Source organism: Myxocyprinus asiaticus, chromosome 39, assembly GCF_019703515.2.
Source record: "Myxocyprinus asiaticus isolate MX2 ecotype Aquarium Trade chromosome 39, UBuf_Myxa_2, whole genome shotgun sequence".
Taxonomy (NCBI): Eukaryota; Metazoa; Chordata; class Actinopteri; order Cypriniformes; family Catostomidae; genus Myxocyprinus; species Myxocyprinus asiaticus.
The window spans coordinates 32,850,410-32,875,938 of record NC_059382.1 but is presented as its reverse complement, the minus strand read 5'-3'; the positions used below and the strand labels follow the sequence as shown (position 1 = coordinate 32,875,938).

Here is a 25,529-nt window from a genome sequence, read left to right as displayed (position 1 = left end):
GAAGAGTGGCGAGGTGAAAACCACTGCTAACCCAGAAGAACATTAAGGTTCATCTGAATTTTGACAAAACACACCTTGGGAGAATGTTCTATGGATTGATGAATCGAAAGTGGAACTATTTGGAAGACAGGGGTTCCATTACATCTGGTGTAAATCACACACAGAATTCAACAAAAAGAACATCATACCAACAGTCAAGCATGGTGGTGGTAGTGTGATGGTGTGGGGATGCTTTGCTGCTTCAGGGCCAAGGCGACTTGCAATAATTGAGGTAAACATGAATTCTGCTCTCTACCAGAAAATTCTAAAGGAGAACATCCGGTCATCAGTCCGTGAGTTGAAGCTCAAGTGCAACTGGATTATGCAGCAAGACAATCCAAAGCATAGGAATAAGTCCACCTTAGAATGGCTCAAAAGAAGCTAAATTAAAGTTCTGGAGTGGCCTAGTCAAAGTTTAACTTGAACCCAATTGAGATGCTGTGGCAGGACCTTGAACAGGCAGTTCATGCTTGAAAACTCTCCAGTTTGGCTGAACTAAAGCAGTTCTGCAAAGAAGAGTGGGACAAAATTCCACCACAGCATTGTGAATGACTTATCTCCAGTTATCAGAAGCATTTGGTTGCAGATGTTGCTGCTAAAGGTGGCACAACCAACTATTAAGTTGAAGTGGGCGGTTAGTTTTTCACATGGGTGATATAGCTGTTGGTTAACTCTTTTGCTTCAATAAAAAAAAAAAAAAATATATATATATATATTTGAAAACTGTATTTTGTGTTTACTCAAGCTGCCTTTGTTTTATGTTATATCTTGTTTGAAGATCTAAAACAATTTAGTATGAAAAATACACAAAAATAGAAGAAATCAGGAAGGGGCAAATCATTTTTCACATCATTGTACGTGCTTAATTTTTTAAGTTTCAACTTAAAACATGTAGCTGACATGAAATTTCTAACAATGACAGCTTGTATTATTATACATGCAATTTCATGATATTCAAGAAAAATGCACTTGTACTTTTTGAAATTAATTTGTCACCCCACAAGTTTTTAAATAAAATAAACTTACAGTTTCACATGTATATGAATCTGCTCGTTTCAACGCAATGTGTGAATGACATGAGAAGATGGCCAGAGGTGTAGTAAGTAGCTATTTTTAATGACTTTGTGTTGTCTCTTGGAGTTTCAAGAGCACAGAGGCACTCAGTACATGCACAGTGTGAAGGTAGGATCTTGTCGATTTATGAATGAAGTGCTCTTGTTTGAGGAAACGTCGTCATGGAGTCCTCGCCATTGGCTGAAGTCATCAAGACTCTCTCCTGCATCCACCAGGCTCAACACCAGGCTTGAGCTACGCAGGGAACAGGAGCAGTGGTTCCAGGTGCTGGTCCAGGCTCAAGCAGAGGACCGGCAGGTGTTACGGAGCTTAGTTCTCCAGGAGGGGTGTTCCACCGCGACCCCAGGCGGGACTATAGCCACTCCCCAAGTCACGCTCACTAAGATGGGACCACAAGAAATAGTTATGCGTCGATACAAGGATTTGAAGAGAGCCAACGTGCAGCGGGTCGGCCGCAGCCTGGAGCAGCATCACCAGCACTTCCGCTCGCTGACGCTTGGTGAGCACGGCTGCCCGTTCGCCTTCTTCCAACAGCTCCTTGATACCTGCCGGAGGTGGCTACTGGACGGACAACATGATGACGAGGCCGTTGTCGATCTGGTGGTACTGGAGCAACTCATTACCTGGTTACCGAAGGGGATGGCAGAGTAGGTCCAGTGCCACCGCCCAGCATCGCTCGAGGAGGCAGTCCAGCTGGCAGAGGACCATATGACAGCGTATCGGGGGCCTGCGAGCCCCAGACTTCACCTCACTCTCTCTCTCATTCCTTCCCCTCCCCTTCTTCCCATCCTATTCCACCTCCCTGGAAATGAGGAGTCCTCCCTCCTAAACCGGCTCCCCAGGTTCGGGGTTTGGCCAACCCCCCGTGCCCCTCCACTCTTCCTCCCAGGTTGATGAATTTGCCACCGCGGGTGTGGGCGTAAAACCTAGGCCAGTCTATTGGAGCTCCGGGAGCCTGGGTATTTCCAGGACTGATGCCCAGTGATGGAGGTGGGGGCATTGGTCCGGATCTCTGACACGCCGCAGGCCGACCCTGATCAAGCTGGAGCTTACCGGATACCTGTTAGTATTAAGGGGGTACATTCAAAGCCTTGGTGGATTCAGGTTGTAACCAAACCTCCATCCGCCAATGCTTGGTTGAAGATGAGGCTCTGGGTACAAGCCGTTGGGTGAAGGTGAGGTGTGTGCATGGGGATATTAATGATTACCTGTTAGTGACATCATTATTCAATTTCGAGGACAAAAGCATAGTGTCGAGGCTGCATCTCCCATCCACTAATTTTGGGTATGAACTGGCCGGCATTTTCTACCTTATTGAGGGGAATTTCTGTGGATGAGTCCTGTAACAAAGTGTCTTGGTGTGTGGTTTGCAATTCGCTGGCTGGGGAGGTGATGCCAGCTCCACATCAGGATGACGCAAGGGAGGGGGAAGTCTCAGCTAGTGAATCCACTGGCCACCCGCCCCCAAAAAAATGCCATTGTGCCCCCTTCTATTGATTGAGGTTCCCTTTGAAAGAATTGCCATGGACCTCATCGAGCCATTAGAGTGGACGGCACACGGGCATCAATTTGTGTTGGATCTGGTGGCCTACGCAACGTGATATCCAGAAGCAGTGCCTCTGCGCAACATTTCAGCATGAAGTGTTGCTGAGGCATTCTTCAGAATAATCTCCTGAGTGGGGATTCTGAAAGAAATCCTCACTGATCAGGACATTACGTTTATGTAATGTACACTACACAAACTTTATGAATTATTGGGGATTAAATCGATTCGGACCAACGTTTACCACCCCCAAATGGACGGCTTGGTCAAACGATTTAATCAGACCCTAAAGAATATGATTCGTTAGTTCGTACATGAACTTTCTCGAAATTGGGACAAATGGCTCGAGCCCCTATTATTTGCAGTACGAGAGGTCCTCCACAGGGTTCTCCTCATTTGAATTATTGTACGGGCGTTGACCGCACAGCGTGCTCGAGGGAGGAGCTCGGACCGGAGGTGAACTTAAAAGCCACCAATCAAGTCACCCCGGTCACTTGTGGAGACCACCTCTCACCATCCCAAGTCACGGAGGTTGCTAGGTTGCATGGAGAATTCTCAGACGTGTTCTTGCCTCTTCCCAGTTGTACGAATCTCACAGAGCACCAAATCGAAATACCCCCAGGGGTAGTGGTACGTAGTCATCCCTACTGATTACCCGAGCACAAAAAAGTGGTTCGGGAAGAATTAAAGGCCATGCTGGATATGTGGGTAATAGAAGAATCCACCAGTGACTGGGCCAGCCTGGTGGTGCTGGTTCCTAAGAGCGATGGCTCAGTCTGGTTCTGTGTGGATTATAGAAAAGTCAGCGCAATGTCTAAATTTGATGCATACCCAGTGCTTCGTATTGATGAATTGCTCAATTCGTCGGGCATGGCTCGCTTTTATTTGACACTGGATTTGACAAAGGGATATTGGCAGATTGCCTTAATGCCAATGTACCGTGAGAAAACTGACTTTTCCACACCATTTGGATTACACCAATTTGTGACCCTTCCGTTCAGCTTGTTCGGGGATCTGGCTATGTTCCAGCGGCTCATGGGCAGGATCCTCAGACCGCACGCTGCCTATATAGCTGCCTGTCTGGATGACATCATTATCTACAGTACTGAGGGCTGTTCTGAGATCGTTGAGATGGGTGGGACAACCCAAAGAAGTGCACAATCAGATGTGTGGAAGTACAGTATCTGGGCTTCCACTTGGGTCATGGACAGGTGTGGCCCCAATTTGATAAAACCACAGTGATTGCGGCCTGTCTGAGACCCAAGACCAAAAAGGAGGTGAGGCAGTTCCTGGGGCTGACTGGCTATTATCACAGATTTGAGCCTAATTATTCAGACGTCACCAGCCTACTGACTGATCTCACTAAAAAGGAAGCACCAGATCCAGTCCAGTGGACAGAGCTGTGCCAGCAGGCTTTTGCGCAAGTGGAAGCTGCATTTTGTGGTGGGCCGCTGCTACACTCTCCTGATTTCTCTCTCCCTTTTGTTTTACAGACCGATATGTCGGACAGGGGCTGTGTTGTCCCAGGTGGTCGAGGGAGAGAAGCACTCGGTGCTGTACATCAGCAGGAAACTCTCAGTGAGTATAGTACCATTGAGAAGGAGTGTCTGGCCATCAAGTGGGAAGTCCTGACCCTTCGGTACTACCTCCTGGGACGGGCCTTCACCCTCTGTTCGGACCACGCCCCGCTCCAGTGGCTTCATCGCATGAAAGACTCCAACGTGTGGATCACTCATTGATATCTGGCTCTTCAGCCTTTTAAGTTCGAGGTGGCCCACAGGCCGGGGGTGCAGATGGCTGTTGCGGATTTCCTCTCCAGAAATGGGGGGGGTGTGACAGGCCAGATGACTCCCTGGCCTAAGTCGGGCGATGGGGGAATGTAGTGGTGGTGGGGGCATGGTCGAGCGCCAGTTTGTGAATGGAGAGTGAGTGCGGGAGATGAGAGCAGTAAGGATTTACACCTGGAGTGAATTATTCCTAAAAGCTGTTCCTATTGCAGTGAGAGATGGAGAGGAATAAGAGCAAGCTGGACCACCAGAGAGGGAGAGGAAAAAAGCACGCAGAGTGTCGTTGTGTGTGTGTTCCCCGTTTGGCTGAAAAGCAGCAGTTTGTTTATATTCGCTGAAAAGCACTGACTTTAGTTGTGTTCCGCTGAAAAGCGTTTGAAATAAAACTCACATGGACTGTTGAACCAGCTCCTGCTTCCTCCTTCCCACACAACCAAAAACCTGCTACAACATGAAACCATCAAAGCGCAATCGCCAACAACAACAAAAACATCCAGGTGAGGCAGGGAAATCCTTTGACTTTTTCAAATGTCAAGAGATGTGTTTGGCCTGACAGACTAGTATTTTTTGACAACAAGTAACAGTCCCTGAGTGGGCTTTAAAAGCATAATTTTTGGGATCACTTCACATCGCGCATGCTAAGCAGCCCCATACAATTGGTGATACATTATTATTACCTATCACTAAAGATATTTTCAGGGAGCTATTTGGAGAGTATGCGGCATGAAAAGTTGATTGTGTGCCTTTGTCGGACAACAGAGTAAGCAGAAGAGTAGTCGACATGGCCAGAGATGTTGCTTCTTAGCTTTTAAAACAGGTGCAATCCAGTGAGTACTTCGTGCTGCAATTGGAGGAGAGCACAGATGTTGCTAATCAAGCACAGCTTATGGTGTACATACGTTTCCTCAGTCAGGACAAATTTGTCGATAAGCTTCTGTTCTGTAAACCCCTTGAAGGCAGAACTACGGGTCAAGATATTTTCCATGTGATAGATAAATACATGGTGGACAATTCAATCGACTGGTCTCGGTGTGTTGTAGTGTGTACTGATGGTGCTACCGCCATGACCAGCAAGCGCAGTGGTGTCGTTACTCTGATCAAAGAAAAAGCCTCCAATGCAGTTTGCACACACTGTATGCTTCACCTTCACACTAAACGGATTGATGATGATTGCATTAGGTTTTAGGGATGTAATTAAAACTGTGAACTATGCAAAATCACCCCCCTTGACATACAGACTCTTTGCTTTACTCTTCAAAGAATTGGCTGCTGATTTTGAGGGCTTGCTGCTCCACTCAGTGGTGTGCTGGCTTTCCCGCGAGGCTGTGATAAATCATGTGTACGTGCTGCTAAAAGAGTTGAATGAGTTTCTTTCAGCTGAAAAGTCAGAGCTTGCCAACTGTTTTAAAGATAGTTCTTGGATTTTGAAATTGGCGTACATGGCAGACTTTTTCCAGCATCTCAGTGCTCTTAATCAGAGCATGCAAGGGCAAAATGTTCACATTTTCACATTGATTTCATACATTTTGTGTGCACATACACTAGCTCTGTGGGAAGCTCTGTCACCAGAAGCGCATCACTTCCACTGCTGATAACATCATGTCCATCATTCTGTCTCACATGTCACATCTTCAGGGCTATTTCAAACAGTATTTCCCTGATTTGGACAACACTGACCTGGACTGGATTAGAGACCCCTTTGCACCTGGAGTTGGCACTAACCTTAATCTAGCAGCCCAGGAGGAGCTAAATGAATTAACAAATGAGGGAGAAATGAAAATAAAGTTCTCTTGCCTCCCTCTGTCACAGTTTTGGAAGTCTTTGAGAAGTGATTACCCTGTTTTGTCTGAGAAGGCAATTAAGTCTCTTTTACCATTTGCCACAACTACTTGTGTGAAGCTGGATTCTCAGGACTCAAAATATGTCAGTCTAAGCATAGAGCATGGCTAGAGGTGGAAAGTGACATGCGCATGGCTCTCACTAAAATAAAGCCACACACTGACCAGCTGTGTCACAGCCACAAAGCTCATCCATCCCATTAGGAGTTCTTGATACAGTGAACCGTGTTTGTTATTTGTTTTTGTTTTTCATAAAGGCATATGTTGCACTTCAGATTCAAACATTTACCAGTGTTTTAAAATTGTGTAAAAAACAAAAAACAAAAAAAAGTTACTGTAGTACTGATCATCAAAGCACAATCCAAAACCCAAAAGAGTTAATGTGAATATTTTCCAAATTTGATCATTTGTCTGGATAGGTCCCAAAGAATCATATTTTAGTTTCAACATATTTCAGCAGGTCCTGCATTTAGATAGTGGTTCCTCCATCCCATTAGAAGTTCTTGGTTCGGTAAATCTACTTGAAGTTCAAGCATAGAGTGCTGCTGGAGGTTGAAAGTGACATGCGTCTAAAAAAAGGCACATTGACAAACTGCATCACGGCCACCAAGCTCATCCAACCTATTTGGATTTCTTGATACAGTGACCCATGTGTTTATTTTGTTTGGTTTGATCCATGTACTGTATATGTTTCCATAAAGGCAAATGGTTAGGTTTAAACACCTACCAGTGTTTTAATATTGTGTTGAAAATGTACCCTGTTTGAATACTTTCCAGATTCACAGAAAACAAAAGAAGCAACAAAAAAGTGTTCATTGTAAAAAAAAAAAAAAAAAAAAAAGAAATATTTGGCTTTTGTACAATGCCAAAATACAACAACAATAATAATAATAATAATAATAATAATAATAATACACATTTTGAAACAGCATTTGTGATGTATTTATATTCAAATATGGTTTAAACATGCCTTTATATTATAAAAGGGAATCTTCACACACAAAAATACATGGCTGCATTTACATTGTAGTAAGGGGGTCCCTTGCAAGGGGATCATCGTATTTGTGGGTCCTTGACATTAAAAAGTTTGAAAACCCCTGGTCTAGTGTGTTTTTGTATGAATTAGAGCATATGGGAAAGCAAAAAAAGAAAAAAGAAAACTATTGTCAGATATAAAATGACACAAAAACAAAGTGGCATTGTTTTAATTATATAGCTTAAGCAGAAGTGCGGTTTTATCATTTAAAATAATAATGTACTTCAAGTTATAGCTTAAACAAAATAAAACTGCCTATTATATACAATTATACATAGAGCAGGTCTCTAGGCTTAACATCAATACCCATACACAGCCGAGTGTACTGGCTTGAGTGGATTTGGTAAACAAATGCATATGTATGGTCAGTAAACTTAGAACTTACCTCATGGATGACATAAAACTGATTGTGAAGGAACAAAGTGCTCAATGACCCTCAACATACTTGAAACAAGGATTAAATATTCAAGGAAAAAGTTTGAGATGCAGTTGCTTTGGCTGTTAGTGCTCTTCTTCCTTATTCTTATGAAGAAATTATTCAACACTTAAAAGTTTTGGCTGATGTTTGAACAAAGAGATATCACTATTTAATGATTAAACATAACTTATTTCTGACTATGTTATAAAGCCAAACAGAGTGATCACTGTCCTTTCTCTCGTCGTCCTCCCTCTCCACTTCATGTACAAGCCTAGTTCCTCTACTGAATGATGATGTTTGTAAGAGCAGACTGTGTTGGCTGCCATTAAATGAAATAATTATACAAACACACATTAGGTTACACCACCATCAAGTAAATAAGATTTTATGATGATCATGTTTGTTATACTTAAAAAATGGTTATCAGTGGGCTATTGAAATCACTTTTTTACACTGAAAAAAAAAAAAAAAGCTTCCATTGTGAAAACTCTTGCAAGTCTGCTGCTGTAGTTACACTGCAGTTACACTGTAGCTTTGCATAAGCGCTGCTTCTGTGTGCGATGTGAAACAGGTTTTAGCATTACTTAGATATAGCCTTTGTGACAACTAGCCCAGTCTCCCCTATTAATGAACAAAAAAATTTTTTTAAATCATTAACTGATATATTAACATATATCATATATAGTACATGTATATTATAATCTCCTTTATCACCCATTTAGTCCTCGTTCACTGTCAGGTTGGCAAAATCATCTCCAGAAGTAAAACTGGGCTCTGAATGCCTTGCAAAAGAGAAAGTAAATAAGTGGATCCAGACAGGCATTTAGTACTGCAAGCAGTACAGTCACTTCCTTCAGGATGTAGAACACCTGTGCTATTGTACAGTCATGCAGTAAGGGTTTGATGAACATGTGAGTCAGTCTGATCAGGTGATAGGGAACGAAGCACACACAGAAAACCCCCACTAGCACTAGCATGTTACGTTTTGACTTGCTGAATAAATGGTTACTGGTCATGGCCTGTGTGGACAACTGAGCTTCTCTGAGCATTTTCAGAGTCCTCCAGTATAGAAGAATAAGAGATATGAGCACAGAAATAAAAAACACAATGAGAAAACAGTGGATGATTTTGTAGGTTATCCAAAACTGAGGACTGTGCATGGACTCACAGCTAATTTCTTCAGACCTGTTATCGTTGCCCCAGGAGGTCTGGAGAAAGAGAGTTAAGTAGATGGAGGCAATGGATAACAGGAGTAGCCAAGATGCTGTGGAAATGTAGCGAGCTGCATGAATTGTCTGTAGAGAGTGAGCCTCAAATGGCCGGACAATCCCTAAGTACCTGAGATGAGACAGTTACAACTCAAATACTGTCAGAATACTGTGAAAATGTATTTACATTCCACTCTGTGATTAATCATATACACATATAATGGTATTAATATCCATCTCCGGTGATCTGATCTCAAGAGGTCAGGAGAGACACAAGGTTAAGTTTAAGGAATGTCACAAAAGTGGGTGTTTGAATAAGTTACCTGTTTGCTGCAATAAATCCCATGAAGAGAATACTTGCATACATGTTTACATAGAAGGCTGTTGCTCCAAAGCTGCAGAAAATGTTGTACATGGTCACTGAATAGTTGGAATAAGTAGCAATGCGCACAGGTAAAGAGAGGCAGAGGAAGAAGTCTGTTACAACTAGGTTCTTCAGGTAGACTGTGATACTGGACTGGACTTGTAGACTGGTGCAGAAATACACTCGTATTGTGAGGCAATTCAGTGCAAGACTGACAAGAAACACTAGTGAGTATGCAAATATAAAAAAATTATAGGCCGGAAGTTGTGAAAATGTACAGACAACTTGTGTTATGTTTGTTGGGTTTGGTTCCATGATGTCATTCAGGGCAGTTCTGAAGCTGGATGCAGGCACTGACTCCATCTAGATACATAGGAGAGCCAAATTATTTAGAAGTTTCCTTCCTTCCTTTTTTTTTTTTTTTTTTTTTTTTTTTTTAAAGAACACAACAAATAAATACTTGAAGGTTATTTAAGCTTACCATGTCTATATACCACATATGTAGGGCCCTATGAAATCCGTTTGATTATTTTTTTCCAAATTCCGTTTAATTTTTCCCAAATTCTGTTTTAGTTTTCTTTTCTCTGAATTCCAGGTTTTAAAGTTTAATAACCTTTTTATATAAAAAAGCCTAATCAAATTCATTCATAGAGTTTTAATCAAATGAGAACAGAACAATTAATTTTCAACATAACACTGCATTATTTTTATCAAATGAAGAGCTTCTATTGTACTGATCATCAAAGCACAATCCAAAACCCACATTTTTGTCAAATACAGTGCTGCACTGTAGAGCATCACAGTTTTAATGAAAGCAGTGATAAAACTCTTGCTTGTGAGATATTGCTTAAATATAATGTCATTATTATAAATATATTATTATTATCATTATTGCAACAACTACATTGAATATTACATTTTACTATACAGAAGTATTGTATTTTTGTCACATTTTTTTCAGTTTCACGCAACTAGTTAAATGAGGCTTTTGTTTTGGCGTTTTGACGGAGAATGTTTTTTTGACGAATTCTTACCTCTGGAAAAGCCGTTCGCTAAATGGCCTTAAAAAAATGATAAAGGCTATGATTTAATATTATAAATATAAGTATGCATGAGTATGTGAATAAATCGCTCTGCTCTTTGTCATTATACACATAGAGTGTACGGGATGTTAATGATGCGGTTAGTGTATGCGCAGCTGGCTTTTCCCATTCACTTACTGTTAAACAGCAGCGCATGCAAACCGTATGTTTGTTTAATTAAACCTCAGCATTTTATGGTTTAATCATCACACTAGGGCATTTATGATTTTAATTTGATTAATTGTGCATTTATACATTTTTTGGTATCCCAAATATGTCAAATTTTGTGACATTCTGCGTTTTATAGTTAATTCAGTTTTTATGACTGGATTCCGCAATTCTGTCCGTGTTTTCCGCAACATGAAAATCATAGGGCCCTACATATGGCATTCACTTAGATTTTCACTTTCTGACATAAGACATCATTGCATCAGTAATACAAATGAGTGAATCTTAAAGGGATAGTTCACCCAAAAATGAAAACTGTCTCATCATTTACTCACCCTTATGCCATCCTAGATGTATATGATTTTCTTTCTTCTGCAAAACACAAATTAAAAATTTCTGAAAAATATCTTAGCTCTGTTGATCCTTTCAATGCAAGTAAATGAGAAGCAGTGAGAAACAGATCAATATTTAAGTCCTTTTTTACTATTAATCTCCACTTTCACTTTTCTAAGGGCTCTTCTCTCCTAAGAGTTCTTTTAGGTGAGTTACATTCTTTTTACATATCGCCAACTACTGGGCAGGGAGGAAGATTTATAGTAAAAAATAAAATAAAATAAGTACTTAAATATTGATCTGTTTCTCACCCACACCAATCATACTGCTTTTGAAGACATGGATTTAACCACTGGAGACTTGTGCATTACTTTTATGCTGCATTTATGTAATATTCAAAATATTTTCCAAATTTCTGGCAACCATTCACTTGCTTTGAATACACTAACAGAATGTAGGTATTCTAAAAATCTTCATTTGTGTTCAGCAGAAGAAAGAAAGTCATACACATATGGGATGGCATGAGGGTGAGAAAATGATTAGAGAATTTTAATTTTTGGGTGAAATTTCCCTTTAATGGTGCTATGTAAGATTGACAACAAGTGTTTGAAATGGGTACTGCAGTCCTAATTCAAAATATTGGAGAGTTGTCTGCCCCACCCCAGACTGGAAGCTCATGCGGGTTGCCAGAATGTTGACGAAAATTAGCCAACTCAGCATTTGTTTTAAAGGAATTCTGGTCTTTAAGCTGTCTCCATCTTCCAAAGGCATCTCCAATATTTATCCTTGTTTTTCTACACCTTTGGTCATGGTGGGTTTTAGATGGATGGCGAGGCTTTTTAGGTTGGGTGGAATCTGTTATCTCTGATCCAGTTCGTATGCTGGCTTCCATGGCTGCAGCACACAGTGTTGTTTGCCAGCAAACTTGTTAAAATCTGGCAACCCGGTGGTGTTGAAATAATATTGGTGAGTGGGCAGTGGGCAGGATCACACAGGCCAAAACATAAACATAAATTTCGGCCCGGAATGGAAACTTCAAAGTAGAATATACTGGCTGTAGCACTGTTATTGGAGAAGTCAGTATTTCAACTTAGCATGAATTGCTCAGGAAACAATGAAGGTTGAGTCATTTTTACATGCCATTTAAGAAAAGTGCCATTTACCATCAATAAAGAGTGAACAAATTTGTACTTTTCTTTTACTTGGAATGTAAATATTACAGACAGCAGCAATATGGTTACTGTCTCTTTAAGAGGGTTTTCGCGCATGATACAATATTGAAGGCACTATGCACAGTTTGTTTCACTGAGTTTAATCTTTTGAGGTCTGTAAAGCCCCATTTGTTTGTACCCTATCATACTGTTGCATCTGTATTAATTTACCTTAAAACTTGTGTTGCTTTGGGGTAAAAAAATTACCCTTTTTGAACTTTGCTTCTTAAAAAAACATGGTTGCATTCATCTCAGTGACATGAGGTTTGGTGACTTTCTTACTTTTGCTGTCTATACACACACATACACACACACACACACACAAATTGGGCTGGATTCTGGTGGTGTGGTGGTGTGTCAAAAAAAATGTAAAATCGTTGTGTACAGGGTCAAATTTGACAATGCAGAACACACACACACACACACACACACACACACACACAGCAATGAAGTGGTACTATTATAACACATCCACAATGCGTAACGCACATGCTCACACACACACACACACACACACACACAAAATCACACACAGGAATGAATAGGTGACACTACAACAGAGAGTATTTTCCACTGTGAGAAAGTTTATGCTTAGGGGTGGGAGCAAAATGTTTATTCTAAGTCTTAAGTTTGTACACAAAATTAATTATCACTGTTCATTCATGTTCATTTCTGTTTATTGCTGTTGCTTTTATTGTCATTTTAAAATAGCAAAAACTGACACTTCAAAACCCCTCAAACCAATAAAATGCTAAATTTTGACAAAATGTTTTACTTTTTTTATGTCTTTGATAATGTCTAACGACATGGTTACTTGCGTAACCTCCATTCCCTGATGGAGGGAACGAGACGTTGTGTCAATGTAGTGACACTAGGGGTCACTCTTGGGACACCTCTGATCTTTGATAAAAGGCCAATGAAAATTGGCGAGTGGTATTTGCATGCCACTCCACCGGACATATGAGTATAAATAAGCTGGTATGCAACCACTCATTCAGGTTTTATGCTGAGGAGCCAAGACAAGGTCCGGCCATTTCAGCGGGTAGTTCAGCATTGTGGCAGGAGGGACACAACGTCTCGTTCCCTCCATCAGGGAATGGAGGTTATGCAAGTAACCATGACATTCCCTATCTGTCACTCACTCGACGTTGTGTCGATGTAGTGACACTAGGGGTCCCTATACAAAACGCCACAACTGGCGGTATGTGATGGGCAGACAACTGTGTGCCTCATAGCCAGCGCACCAGGCCGACACGTAACCTCCTCCAACATAGTTATGAGTGTCGAACGACCCTTTGGGGACAAGTTGACTACCCAAAAGATAGGGGCGCTTTGAAGCCTTTCATGGTTTCTTGGCAGCCGCGAGACGGGTGGCGTCTACTTCCTGCAGTGGGCTCCACGCCGGGGCAGGGCCGAAGGGGCGGGCTGCGATGGAGCCAGTGCAGTCACCGCAGGGGGACGCCCTTGGCGACGAGCAGACGGGGTGCAGGATCTTGAGCCGTGCCGGGGCAGGATATGCCGGATAGCCTCCGTCTGCTGCTTCACCATCGAGAACTGCTGGGCAAAGTCCTCGACAGTGTCGCCGAATAGGCCGGCCTGGGAGATGGGGGCAGCAGTCTTGTTGGCCTCACCCATCTCGACCAGGTTGAGCCAAAGGTGCCACTCCTGGACCACTAATGTGGTCATCGTCCACCCAAGAGACCGCGCCGTGACCTTTGTTGCTCGGAGAGCGAGGTCGGTCGCTGAGCGCAGTTCCTGCATCAGTCCTGGGGCGGAACTACCCTCGTGCAGTTCCTTTAGCGCCTTGGCAGATTTGTAGGAGAGCCATGGCGTGCAGGGCGGAGGAGGTTGTCCAGTGGCACCGTAGGCCTTGGCCGTCAGAGACGACGTAAACCTACAGGCCTTGGACGGGAGCTTTGGGCACCCACACCAGGTGGCGGCGCTCTGCTGGGCATAGGTGCACCATGAGTGCCTTTATCCACCGAGGGGATTGCCAAATAGCCCTTGACCGCCCCACCATCGAGGGTAGTGAGGGTGGGGAAGCTGAAAGATCGGGACCAGGCAGTAAAAAGTGCCTCCCACGACCTTGTCAGCTCTTCATGCACTTCCGGGAAGAAAGGAATGGGGGCGGGGCTTTGAGTGGTGCCGCAAGCCCAGGAACCAATCATCGAGCTGCGAGGGTTCAGGGGAGAGCGGAGGGTTCCACTCTAGCCCGGCGCTCGCGGCAGCACGGGAAAGCATGTCCTCATCTCCACGTCAGCCTGTGACCGGGCGACCGCACCCGAAGGGAGGAGCCCAGCTGAGGTTTCCGCGTCCAACTGGATGAGCCCGCTCTCCGATGCTGCGCTCGAGAGCTCATCACTTTCGCGGGCTCCGAATAAGAGGTCGAACTCGCCATGAGACGAGCTGGCGGACTGATCCAGAAGCCTGATCGGGGCAGACGAGTGTTCATGCTGGATCCTTTATGATCCTTCCCCCGCTGTCAAGTGAAGTGTCCATGATGGCACAACAGCCAGTGTTTCGTCTCTCTGAAATCCATCATAATAGACTTAAGTGTTGCTAACCAGACATCACTTCAGTCTATTACGATGGACTTCAGGGGATGAACTGATGCCAACTCCAACCATAAGCCATAGAATACTTCATATGCCATTGCCTGAACCTTGGACTTAGGGTAGGTCTCACCGAAATGGCCTGCTGGTTGAACTGCGATGCACCTCACCGATCTCTGCCTGCATCAACTTGGTCTTATGATGGACTACACTCTTAAAATGGAATACATAGACTTTCAGTTTTTTGCCATCAAAAGCCTTCATCAGTCAACTAACAAAGTTCAATGCAACAATTTGAACTTCTGCAGTTAATCCAGGATGAACTTCAAAGACATTAGACATTAATCTTATAGTTCATAAAAAATCTTTGATAAACACTGGCCCTTAACACTTACTTAGTTTACTCATTTTAAACCATGACCTGCACTGCACATAAATAACTAATATTGGCATTATATTCATGCTGGTTAGCCAGAGGGGAATTGGCTCCCAAAGTGAACCTGGTTTCTCCCAAGGTTATTTTTCTCCACTAACCAACATCTAAAGGAGTTTTGTGTTCCTGGCCACAGTCGCCTTCAGCTTGCTCACAGGGGTTCTAAATACAATTATTATTTAATTACTTATCTTTATAGACAATTTACAATCATATTTAATCAAACTACACAATGATGACTCTAAGACTTTATAGATATTACTGTTTCATTTTCTGTTAATTCATGATTTTCTGTAAAGCTGCTTTGAAACTGTGTGTTGTGAAAAGCGCTATACAAATAAAAATGACTTGACAGGTCGCTCTCTCATTTGTTTGGATGTGAGACAGTAAGGTAGAGACTGCATTCACTTTAAAACGGAATGCAATTTTGATCCCTTAAATACCAGATGATATGGACGGTTGGCAACGGTTTCATCAGTTATGCCACAACTGATGAAAGTTTATTAATAAACATGCGGACCTGCCAGCCCAGTTTTTGACCAGCACCACTGGGAATTCTCCAGAACCCCCCGATTAGCCACTCTGGCCCTGACATACAGTATATCTAGGTAATGCCACACATAATACATAATGGCATGTTTTAGAACTTGTTTTGGGTGAATCTCACAAAGCATGTCTAAGTCTAAGTAGTTACACTTGGGAATTATTTTTACTTCAACATCAGTAGTGGCTCGTGACCACAGAAATAGGTGGGGCAGATTCTTGTTGAGCGCTTCGGTTTATATTGTTTAACTCATTGAATGTGCTACCTGACAGAACATGTGGTGTCCTTGCATAATTCTGCCACAAGTTGGCACACTAAAACTGACTTAGATAAGAATGCTCTACATTTACCAGAGGCTTTTATACAAAGCGACTTAGAATGCATTCAAGGTATCCGTTTTATCAGTTAGTGTGTTCCCCTGGGAATCGAACCCATGATTATGGTGTTGCTATTGTCATGCTCTACCAGTTGAGCTACAGGAGTGATGAAAATTAAAAATAGGGCCAAGGTTAAGGTTCAAATTTTGTGAATCTGAACTGTCTGTGAGCCCTTGGCTTTAATTATCATTGTTTCTCTAGTTTTCTGTGTGTCTGAAGATGTTGTTCACTGTAAGAAGATACCAGGAAAAAGATGCGCTTCACAACTTAAAATAACGCTGGCTGTTGTGTATAGAGAGATGCATGTTTTATATGCAATTATGGGTTTATTTACCCATGTAAAAGAGAAAGAAACAAGCATATTTTCTTTTGATAAGGGAAATTAGTATAAAAGCATGTAATTTTGAGTGAAGGGGAGAAGTTGTGTTTTTAAGTGTTGCTCGGGCACTGCAGCTTCTCGGTTCGGAACATATTTTCAGGTGGGGCATAAAAAAAACATAATGTGAACAGATTGTCGATATTTTTAATTCAATATTGTAATATAGGATTACAGGCTCACTAATGTCACAAGTTGTGTTGTATTTAGGTAAGTAATCCAGATAGTACATTACAGCACACACTGATGAGCCAAAACATTATGACCACCTGCCTAATATGCTGTTGGTCCTCTGCGTGCCGCCGACCTGCCGAGGCATGGACTCTACAAGATCCCTAAAGGTTTCCTGTGGTACCTTGGTGTGATATCTGGCACCAAGACATTAGTAGCAGATCCTTCAAGTCCTGTAAGTTGAGAGGTGTAGCCGCCTTGGATCGGACTTTTTGGTCCAGTATATCCTACATATGCTATCGGATTGAGATCTGGAGAATTTGGAGGCAAGGGCAACACCTTGAACTCTTCATCATGTTCTTCAAACCATTCCCGAACAATGTGTGTAGTGTGGCAGGCACATTATCCTGCTGAAAGAGGCCACTGCCATCAGGGAATACCATTGCCATGAAGGGGTGTACCTGGTCTGCAAGGATGTTAATGTAGGTGGCATGTGCATTCTTCCACTGCTCCAAGGTCCAGTTCCAATGTTTGCGTGCCCATTGTAAGTGCTTTTGATGGTGGACAGGGGACATCATGGGCATTCTGACCGGTCTGCAGCTACGCAGCCCCATACACAGCAGGGTGCGATGCACTGGGCATTGTGACACATTCCTCCTGTAACCATCATTACAATTTTCAGACCAGACGGGCCTTCTTTGCCCTCGCACATCGATGAGCCTTGGGCGCCCAACACCCTGTCGTCGGTTTGTGGGTTATCCCTCTCTGGACCACTGTCAGTAGGTACTCACCATTGCTGACCGGGAGCACCCCACAAGCCCTGCTGAGATGCTCTGACCCAATCGTCTGGCCATAACAATTTGGCTCTTGTCAAAGGTGCTCAGGTCTTTACTCCTGCCCATTTCTCCTGCATTCAACACATTGACTACGAGAACTGATTGTTCTCGTAGTCAATTACCATCTAATCTACCCAGACCTTGATATGTGGCCTTGTTAGGAGATGATCAACATTATTCGCTTCACCTTTGAGTGGTCATAATGTTTTGGCTCATCGGTGTATGTTCATGTTTAATGTTTCTAGATAATTAATCAGCACAGCTTTACATTTTCTGATGGGTTATTTACGTGTGACGTCAGTGTGTAAATGCAGTGAGTTTACGCACCCATCTCTGGAATCTCTGCAAACATCCCTTATCCTGTGCGAATCGAAAGTAAACATTACAGACGTCCGCAATAATTATTCATCTACAGTCAGACATTTGTCCTCAAAAATAATCGCACCCAAATAGGGCTGTACTTAATAGTACCACCTTCTGTTGGGTATGGTAAATGCATTCAGTGTGACTAGAAACAGGGATAAAACGTTATCCCCTCCGAAAGTAAAAAATTAATAACCAGAAGGGGGATATCAAAAGCAGAGGCAGGGAAATCCATTGACACTTTATGTGTTGCTACTGTAACAAAGAAGTTTTCCCCCTGTTGGGATTCATGAAATAATATACAAATTTAATTTTCAATTTAATTTCAATTCAAATTTTTATTGCAACACTACTACATATCTTGGGACACTAACAACCCTAAATACTTTTAGAATATACTGTGAGTATTTTAACATTCAAACATTGGCCACATTCACTTCCATGGCCTCACTGGAACCAAGATTTGTGCTTTTAAAAAAAAATAAAATAAATTGTTAATCAATATTATGCCACAAATGCCATCGACTGAGCTTAGCTTGTATTGAACCCAGAACATTCCTTTAATGTGGAGGGTTTTCTCTGGTTATTGCATCATCTGAGTTCTATTAAATAGCGTAAACTGCCTGTTAAGCAACATCAAAATACAGTATATAAAGATGGCACAATTATAAGAATGTGGATGTGTAAATGGGCTGTATGCAATACAGAAGAATAGAAATATGGAACATTTGTGTCTAATGTTTTTTGTGCATTAATGGTGAAGTGTGTAACTTTTTCATGTCAAAAATCATTCTACTTTCCCAGTTTATTGTTCATTGACAACTATAAATAAGCTAATCATGGGTTTACCTCAGCCAAAAGTATAAACACTGAGTTTCCCAGGCACTATCAAAACATTTATGTTTATATTTTGAGCGGCCTGCTCAGGTCCACCCATCCAGTTCTAGCTCAACCTGTTGACCTGTTTCAGTGATGTCACTTCTCCCAGCAGCCGCCATATGTGAACATCATTGGGAGGAAACAATGGGGGTGAATTAGAAAAGTTCATATGGGTCTGAAGACAGCACAAATATTGACAAATTGAACTTTCGCAGACAAAGATATTTTAACCACGATTCATCTCTGTACCTCAGTGGGTCTAATGTGTGCACACACCGACTGGTACATCACCGTAAACATCTCTCACTGAGAAATTACAGAAGTTTTTGTGTTGTTTTCTTGTCTGATTTAGTCACAGTATTAAAAACATCTGTGATGATCCCATCTGTATAAATGTATGAGCTGCTTTTAACTCCCGAAGAAGATTTTTGTCACATCTCACAGTGCAGCACAATGAAGATAAATGGAATATTGGTCACAAACATGGCAGCACGGTCATACAGTGGCATCACATGAAACAGGTCATTAGCGTGAATTTGGGGCATGGCTACTTGGTTCAGCTGGGGGAATATGAAAAACCATGGCATACGTGTACAGAGGAAAATAAATTGAGCTTCGCCAAAATTCGAAGACTTGCTTAAAGACACAGAGAATGGAGTAAAACCAGAGTGAACACTGGCGTCCCATTCACAAGGTGGAGGACACACACACACACCACCACCATCAATGATGAGATTGCTCTCGTTTGCCAGAGCACCAATTCAACAATAGCGAGCTCGCCTAGGGTGCCAAAATGGTCAGAAACATCACTGTCGTTAGACCTTAGACCTTACCAAACACACACAATACTTGACAAAGGACAATGGTGAACATGAGGTCTTAAATACATGGACAAATGGTAAAACAATGATGAGGGAACCAATGAACAGACAGAACTGATAACAAGATAATCAAACAATGAACCAATGAAAACAAGACACATGAACATGGAGGGAAAACAGGACATCACATGACCAGGAACACATGACATGAAACAGGAAATAACTTTCAAAATAAAAGACATGATAAACATGAACCAACACATCAAACATTACACAAATCATGGCGAGTATTAACAATAATTGCTAGAGACATTGTTCACACTTTGATAACACCTGCTGGATGAATCCCCTAACTGCAAAAGCAAGGACTGAATTCAGACTTTGCACTGAAAATAGACGTGGTTCTCAGACTTCTAAAGTCCAATGACTTATTTCTTACAAAAACAAAAATGCAAATTAGACTGCACCACTTCATTTACATAGTGGGGTAATTAAAATGTACTTTAACATTCTCTGAAAAAATAAAATCTTATTCCCTTACATATTTTTGCTTGAAAATATATCTTGTATTGAGGATGTTTTGATATGTTGTTCTGGAAAACAACACAAAATACTGATTAAGAAAATTATTGGTATTATTTTCTAATATTAAATAAAATATTAACTAGCAGCAACATTAAAACGTCATATTAAACTTACTTGAAATCCACTTGTAAACAAGTTTCCACTGAGCTTTGATCTAGCTGTCTGTCCCTCACATTTATCTCAAATTCCTTTTGCGTGACCATGCTAAGAGGAAAGTGGGCTTGCAAATTAGGAATGCAAATGAAGAACACTACAAGGATTGTTTCATGGGTCGTATATAATTCGATGTATATTAGGTTGCCATTTTGTGGGCATGAGTCTGTTGCAGTCTGTTTTCTCACCATGCAAATTACACCACTTTTAAAGGAATAGTTATTTGAGTGAATAATGAATGCCAAGTCGTCTGAGTGAATAATGGTAGAACATTTACTCTTTTGTTGTTGTTTTAAACAGTAAAAGAGGAATGCATATTTTATTAACCATACACCCAACCCTAAACCTACCTGTTAGTGGAGTAAAAATGTAACTTTAGAGTGAAAATGCAACCTCTGATTCGTGTTTACCATTGATGTATGAACATGATTACATGGTTTCCATGGGACCAGAATCTGTGTCTCAGATGTGGCTTGCGTAATTGGTTCTCATATGTATCGTAACCACATATGAAAAGTAAAAGAACTTCAGAAGTCTTCAAAACCTTATTCAAAAAATCTCCTTTTGTGTTTCACAGAAATATCAGCATGTGAATATGGAACAACATGAATGTAAGCAAACTATTCCTTTAATGTTGAGGTGCCTGCAGCGATGGGAATATCCTAAAGACAGAGCAAAAGTTATCAGGTACAGATCAGAGTTAAGGGGCTACACATGGCACTCCATTCATTTCCATTCAAATGCATCTGAACACAGAAGACCAGAAATGCAAGCTCAGGCTAAGAAATTTACAATGTTGGGTACCAAAGTTCAAGTTTGGTGAACGCTGCACTGTGAATCTGGATGACGAGAAGACGTGTGATCAATAGAAGATCGAAACCTCACACATTGACCTCTTGGCTAAATTCAATGGAAATATACTGTATTTTAAAGCTGTGTGTTTTTATTGTTGCTGGAAAGTGAGTAGACAGTATATTCTAACATTTTGAATATAACATTATTTGTTATTTGTGATTTATTATTTATTAAAACCAGAAGTCGTCGTTCGTGACATCATATCCTGGTCCGTTGCAGTGTCCAATATAATGTCATGTGCTCAAAGCCTAGTGTGACTGTGGCTTTATCAGATCAGTATAGTATAAGAAGACTCTTATAGATGGCCAATTAAAGGGTTAATTTCAATCACAAATTAAAACTCATCATTCATTGTTTACAAAAATGTCATAATTCGCTCACCCTTATATTGTTTCAAATCCGTGGAACACAAAAGGAGATGTTAGATTGAAGTTTAGCATCAGTCATAACCATTCACTTATTTTGGATGTTTTTTTCCATACAATGAAAGTGCAGGGTGAGTCTAACATTCTGGTTGAACTATCCCTTTAACTTTGTGTGATGTGATGTAACTGTGCTGATTTACTGCTATCTGGTGGGATCTCTTGGAAACTGCCATCATGGATTCCATAACATTCCAACAACAAAATGTGACATCACACATGATCAAAGTGAGATTTTATTTTGTGTCTAATATTTTCTTTGACCTTAAAAAAAAAAAAAAATAAAAAAAAACTTTGGTTAGAATACTGCTTTAAATGCTGCTTTGAAACTGCATTAAACCAATATATCTCATTTCCTGACTTATAATTATTCATATATTTGTCAGTTTTGTGAAGAATTGCAACTGTAAAAAAAAAAAAAAAGAGCTTTGACTCTGAGATGTCCACTTTGCATTAAATAAATAGATACATACAGTATATGCATTGTTAGTGTAAGCGTAAGAAGCAAGCTAAGTTAGTTAAATAAGTTAAATCAACGGAAATGTTTGCATCAACCTAAAAAAATTTAATTATTTACTCATTTACTCACCCCCACATTGTTCCAAACCCATATAACTTTCTCTTTTATGTGGAACGCAAAAGGTGAATTTTGGAAGAATATTCTGGATGCTTTTGCATATAACGAAAGTGAACAACTTGGTCTCTCACCCGATGAACAATGTTCTCCTATGCCACAGCTCCTATGGACTCTAAAAGTTGTATTGTACTACACAACTTGTTTAATTGTTAATGGTGCTTTTTTTCTTTCCTTTCCTTGACAGCCCCAGTCACCATTCACTCTCATTAAATGAAAGAGTGGCTAGGATATTGTTCAGAAATTCACCTTTTGTGTTCCACATAGAAAAGTTGAAATGACATGAGGATGAGTACTTTATGAGAGAACTGCGAACTTAACTTATAATCACTGATTTTTATGTGGATCGTTGTATGTATCATGGCAATTTCTGGTGAAATGAACAGAAGAGGCGATACAACAACAACTTTGATTCCTTTCACAAACCATGACTTGTAAGCCAACCAATACATAATTAACTACATTTACAAGGTTGTTCTGATGTGATCAGATTGCACAATAGCTCAACTGATAGCACTTTGCACTTGTAGTGCAAAAGACTGGGGTTCAAGTACCACTAAGCATGCAAGTGGACACATGAGCTGAAAGTGTCAGAAGTACCACAAACGGATGTGGTCGTTTTTGCAACTGTGGTTTTCCTCGCACATTTGCTTTTTAAAATAAGTTTAGGTTTATAGTTTAGATTGGGGTCATTTTGCAGAAATATCGTCACAGTCATGTAATTTTTATGAGATCAGGCTGTAGAATTTTTATTTTTGGGTAAACTATCCCTTTAAAGGTTGTTCTTTGCCAGCAAATGATTTTGAGAACTCAGATTTTGTTGAACTTTTGGTTTTGTGGCAACAAGTTTGTACACCAACACCATTCTGTGTGACATTTCATGCTGTATTTTTGAATGCAAGGAAACTATATACTGTATGTTGTTTTGAATCATGTCAACCATCATTTCTTTTCTCTCTCTCTCTCTCTCTCTCTCTCTCAATGTCCTTCACTCACAGATTGCTGATACTCAGCCCAGTGCCTATGGAAGGCCTTCTGTTTTCAGTATTTAGAGAAGACATCTTGTGTAGCAGTGATTCTCTGAATGTCCTACACATGAAGAAGTAAATTATGGGGTCCAGGCAAACATTAAGAGCAGACAGGAAGAGTGTGGCTTCTTTCATTTGGAAGAGAATGAAGCGGTTGTGCCCACTAAAACCAGCCCTGGGCCTTTGGCTAAGTGTGTACGGCACACGGCAAACATGGTAGGGTACAAAGCAAATGATAAACACAGCCAGCAAGCTGAAAATGCTACGATTTGACCTCCATCCTGCTTTACTGCTGTCCTGTTGCACCCTTTTGTACGAGCGGTACACGTGACAAGCGATGGAGGTATAGCAAAACACCATCAATAGGAAAGCCACCCAAAACACTCCAACATTGAAGTGGGCTGAAATGTCATGCCAGCGCCCCCCTAGTGGACTTTTTAGGGTCATGCAGGAAAAATTCTTCGTAATGGGCTGGTTAGTTAAAATTGTGTTTGGTAGCATCCAAAACAGCATAACAGCCCAAGATAGCACCGCAATAGCCTTTCCAACTGGAACACGCTGTAAAAGGGAAGACACGCTAGATGTGCTGAGAACAATTTTGAAGTAACGGTCCAAGCTGATGAGGCTCATAAATGTGATTCCTGTGTACATGCTGAGGTAGAATAGTACAGCAGTGTAACGACAAACTATCAGTTTCAGCTGCAAGCCACCGTAACCCAGGTCGCTTGCCACTCGCCAGGGGTAGGTGAACAGCATAAGAACATCTGCCATCACCATGTTTTTTAGGTAAACCACCAAAATTGAGGAGCTGGGAAGCCTGAAGAAGATCCAGGCAGCAAGTCCATTGATGATGACTGCACAAGCACAGATGACAGCATAGAGCACAGGCAAAATCTGGCGTGTAAACACACTGCTGACATTGGTGCTATTGCTCTCCCAAGCTGTCTGAGTAATATTGCTGTAGTTCATATCTGAAACAAAGAAAAACATAAAAAGCTTTTTTTAGCTTGATGATATAAGGAAATATTTTGAGAAGGTTCAGGGGGAAATTCACTAAGAATGAATAGCTCCAGACAGTGGCGTGCAGTGCACAGACCTCAGCTGGAACAGGTGGAATTAAGTACCTTGGAGTAACCTTGAAAATATCATGAAATATGAATATAATAATCATTCAGTACCATGGTATTACCCTGTTAACACCACCGTGCTAATATTTTTCTTGTCTCATCACTCTTTTCTTCACTTTCTCTCATCTCTGCTCCCTCACCTCATCCTTGCATATCTTCGGCTTCCACTCTGACCTCATCACCCTCTTTATAAAACTGACACTTTCTATAGTACTTTTACTTAATTCCCTTTCACATTAATGTAATGTTATTTTACTATATTTTGTGATTAATATTTAGGACCTTACAGCAGTAATGTTGCAGAACCATGGTAACCATGGTACTTTTTTATATTGATCAGTCTGATGGATTATTCGTTTCAAGAAAAAGTAAAGTGATTTTGGCAGAATCAGACAACTTCTTTAGTTTATGACAGTATTCTATAAAAGACTTATTGAATTTTTATTTACACTTATAGTGACATGACCGCTCCCATTATAATTATTAAAGCTGCCTACACTGCAACTGTGTGATATTGGAAATGCGGTAGCAATCATGTATTACTTTTTGTTGAACTTACATTACATTACTGTACAAACAATGGAATTTTTATCTGACCTGTTACTCGTCAGAGGCAACACCACTTCGATGATTCCGGAAGCAAAGAACTTACATTACGTTACTGTACATACAGAGGACTTTTTATATGACTTGTTACTCCTCAAGGGCAACGCCACTTCGATGATTCTGGGAGCAAATTCCCAACTGCATTTTTGCACCGTTGAAGAGCACCGCGGGAAGGGAATGCCACTTGAAGGGTTGTTTCAAACAAAAGTGAGAAAATGATCCTTTTCTCGAAGGTTCCTTCCACAAGATTGTTAGTGAAGGGATTACTCATACAGCAATGCCATGTTCCTTTTAGAACACCTTCATCAAGGGCTCTGCCTTTTAGAGTGAGTAGGGCATAAGGATGATCACTTTTAATTGGAATTCGCCTCGATCAGCTGTAGTGCATGCTGTAAAAATCACCTTTGTCTAATTTATTTGATTTTAATTATTAAAACCCCACCCTTTTTCTGCACAACCAGAAGGGCACATTTAAATTTGTGGGGAAAAAAAGGGGGCAGTGGCTCGCTCCCATGCTGCCCCCTTCAGTGCACGCTACTGGCTCCAGAAATTGTCCAGTCAGACCACTTGTATTATAATGAATGGTAGAAATTGGAACACCCAATATGGCAGGTGTAGAAAAGGAAGTCCTGCCATACAGGTAAAAGAGCGAATCACCTTTTAGAT

At 41.1% G+C, this 25,529-nt stretch overlaps 3 protein-coding genes across 3 annotated transcripts in view; all 3 read right to left on the bottom strand.

Annotated features, from left to right (window-relative positions):
* Window positions 1-23,074, bottom strand: part of LOC127430202 (P2Y purinoceptor 14-like) — a 117,037-nt gene extending 93,963 nt beyond the window's left edge. Inside the window, exon 1 of the mRNA XM_051679787.1 lies at window positions 20,153-23,074. The gene's annotated coding sequence lies outside the window, so the exon portion shown is untranslated. The remainder of the gene's footprint in view (window positions 1-20,152) is intronic.
* Window positions 8,437-9,670, bottom strand: LOC127429982 (P2Y purinoceptor 14-like). The gene is made up of 2 exons (XM_051679386.1): window positions 9,267-9,670; window positions 8,437-9,073 (listed from the first exon to the last, which is right to left on the bottom strand). Exons 1-2 carry the CDS (start codon window positions 9,668-9,670, stop codon window positions 8,485-8,487), a joined length of 993 nt encoding a protein of 330 aa, XP_051535346.1. The 3' UTR covers window positions 8,437-8,484.
* A 20-nt stretch (window positions 23,075-23,094) lies between the features above and the next one.
* LOC127429981 (P2Y purinoceptor 14) lies at window positions 23,095-24,099 on the bottom strand. Its single transcript, XM_051679385.1, has one exon. It carries the CDS (start codon window positions 24,097-24,099, stop codon window positions 23,095-23,097), a length of 1,005 nt encoding a protein of 334 aa, XP_051535345.1.
* Between the last annotated feature and the right edge of the window lie 1,430 nt (window positions 24,100-25,529).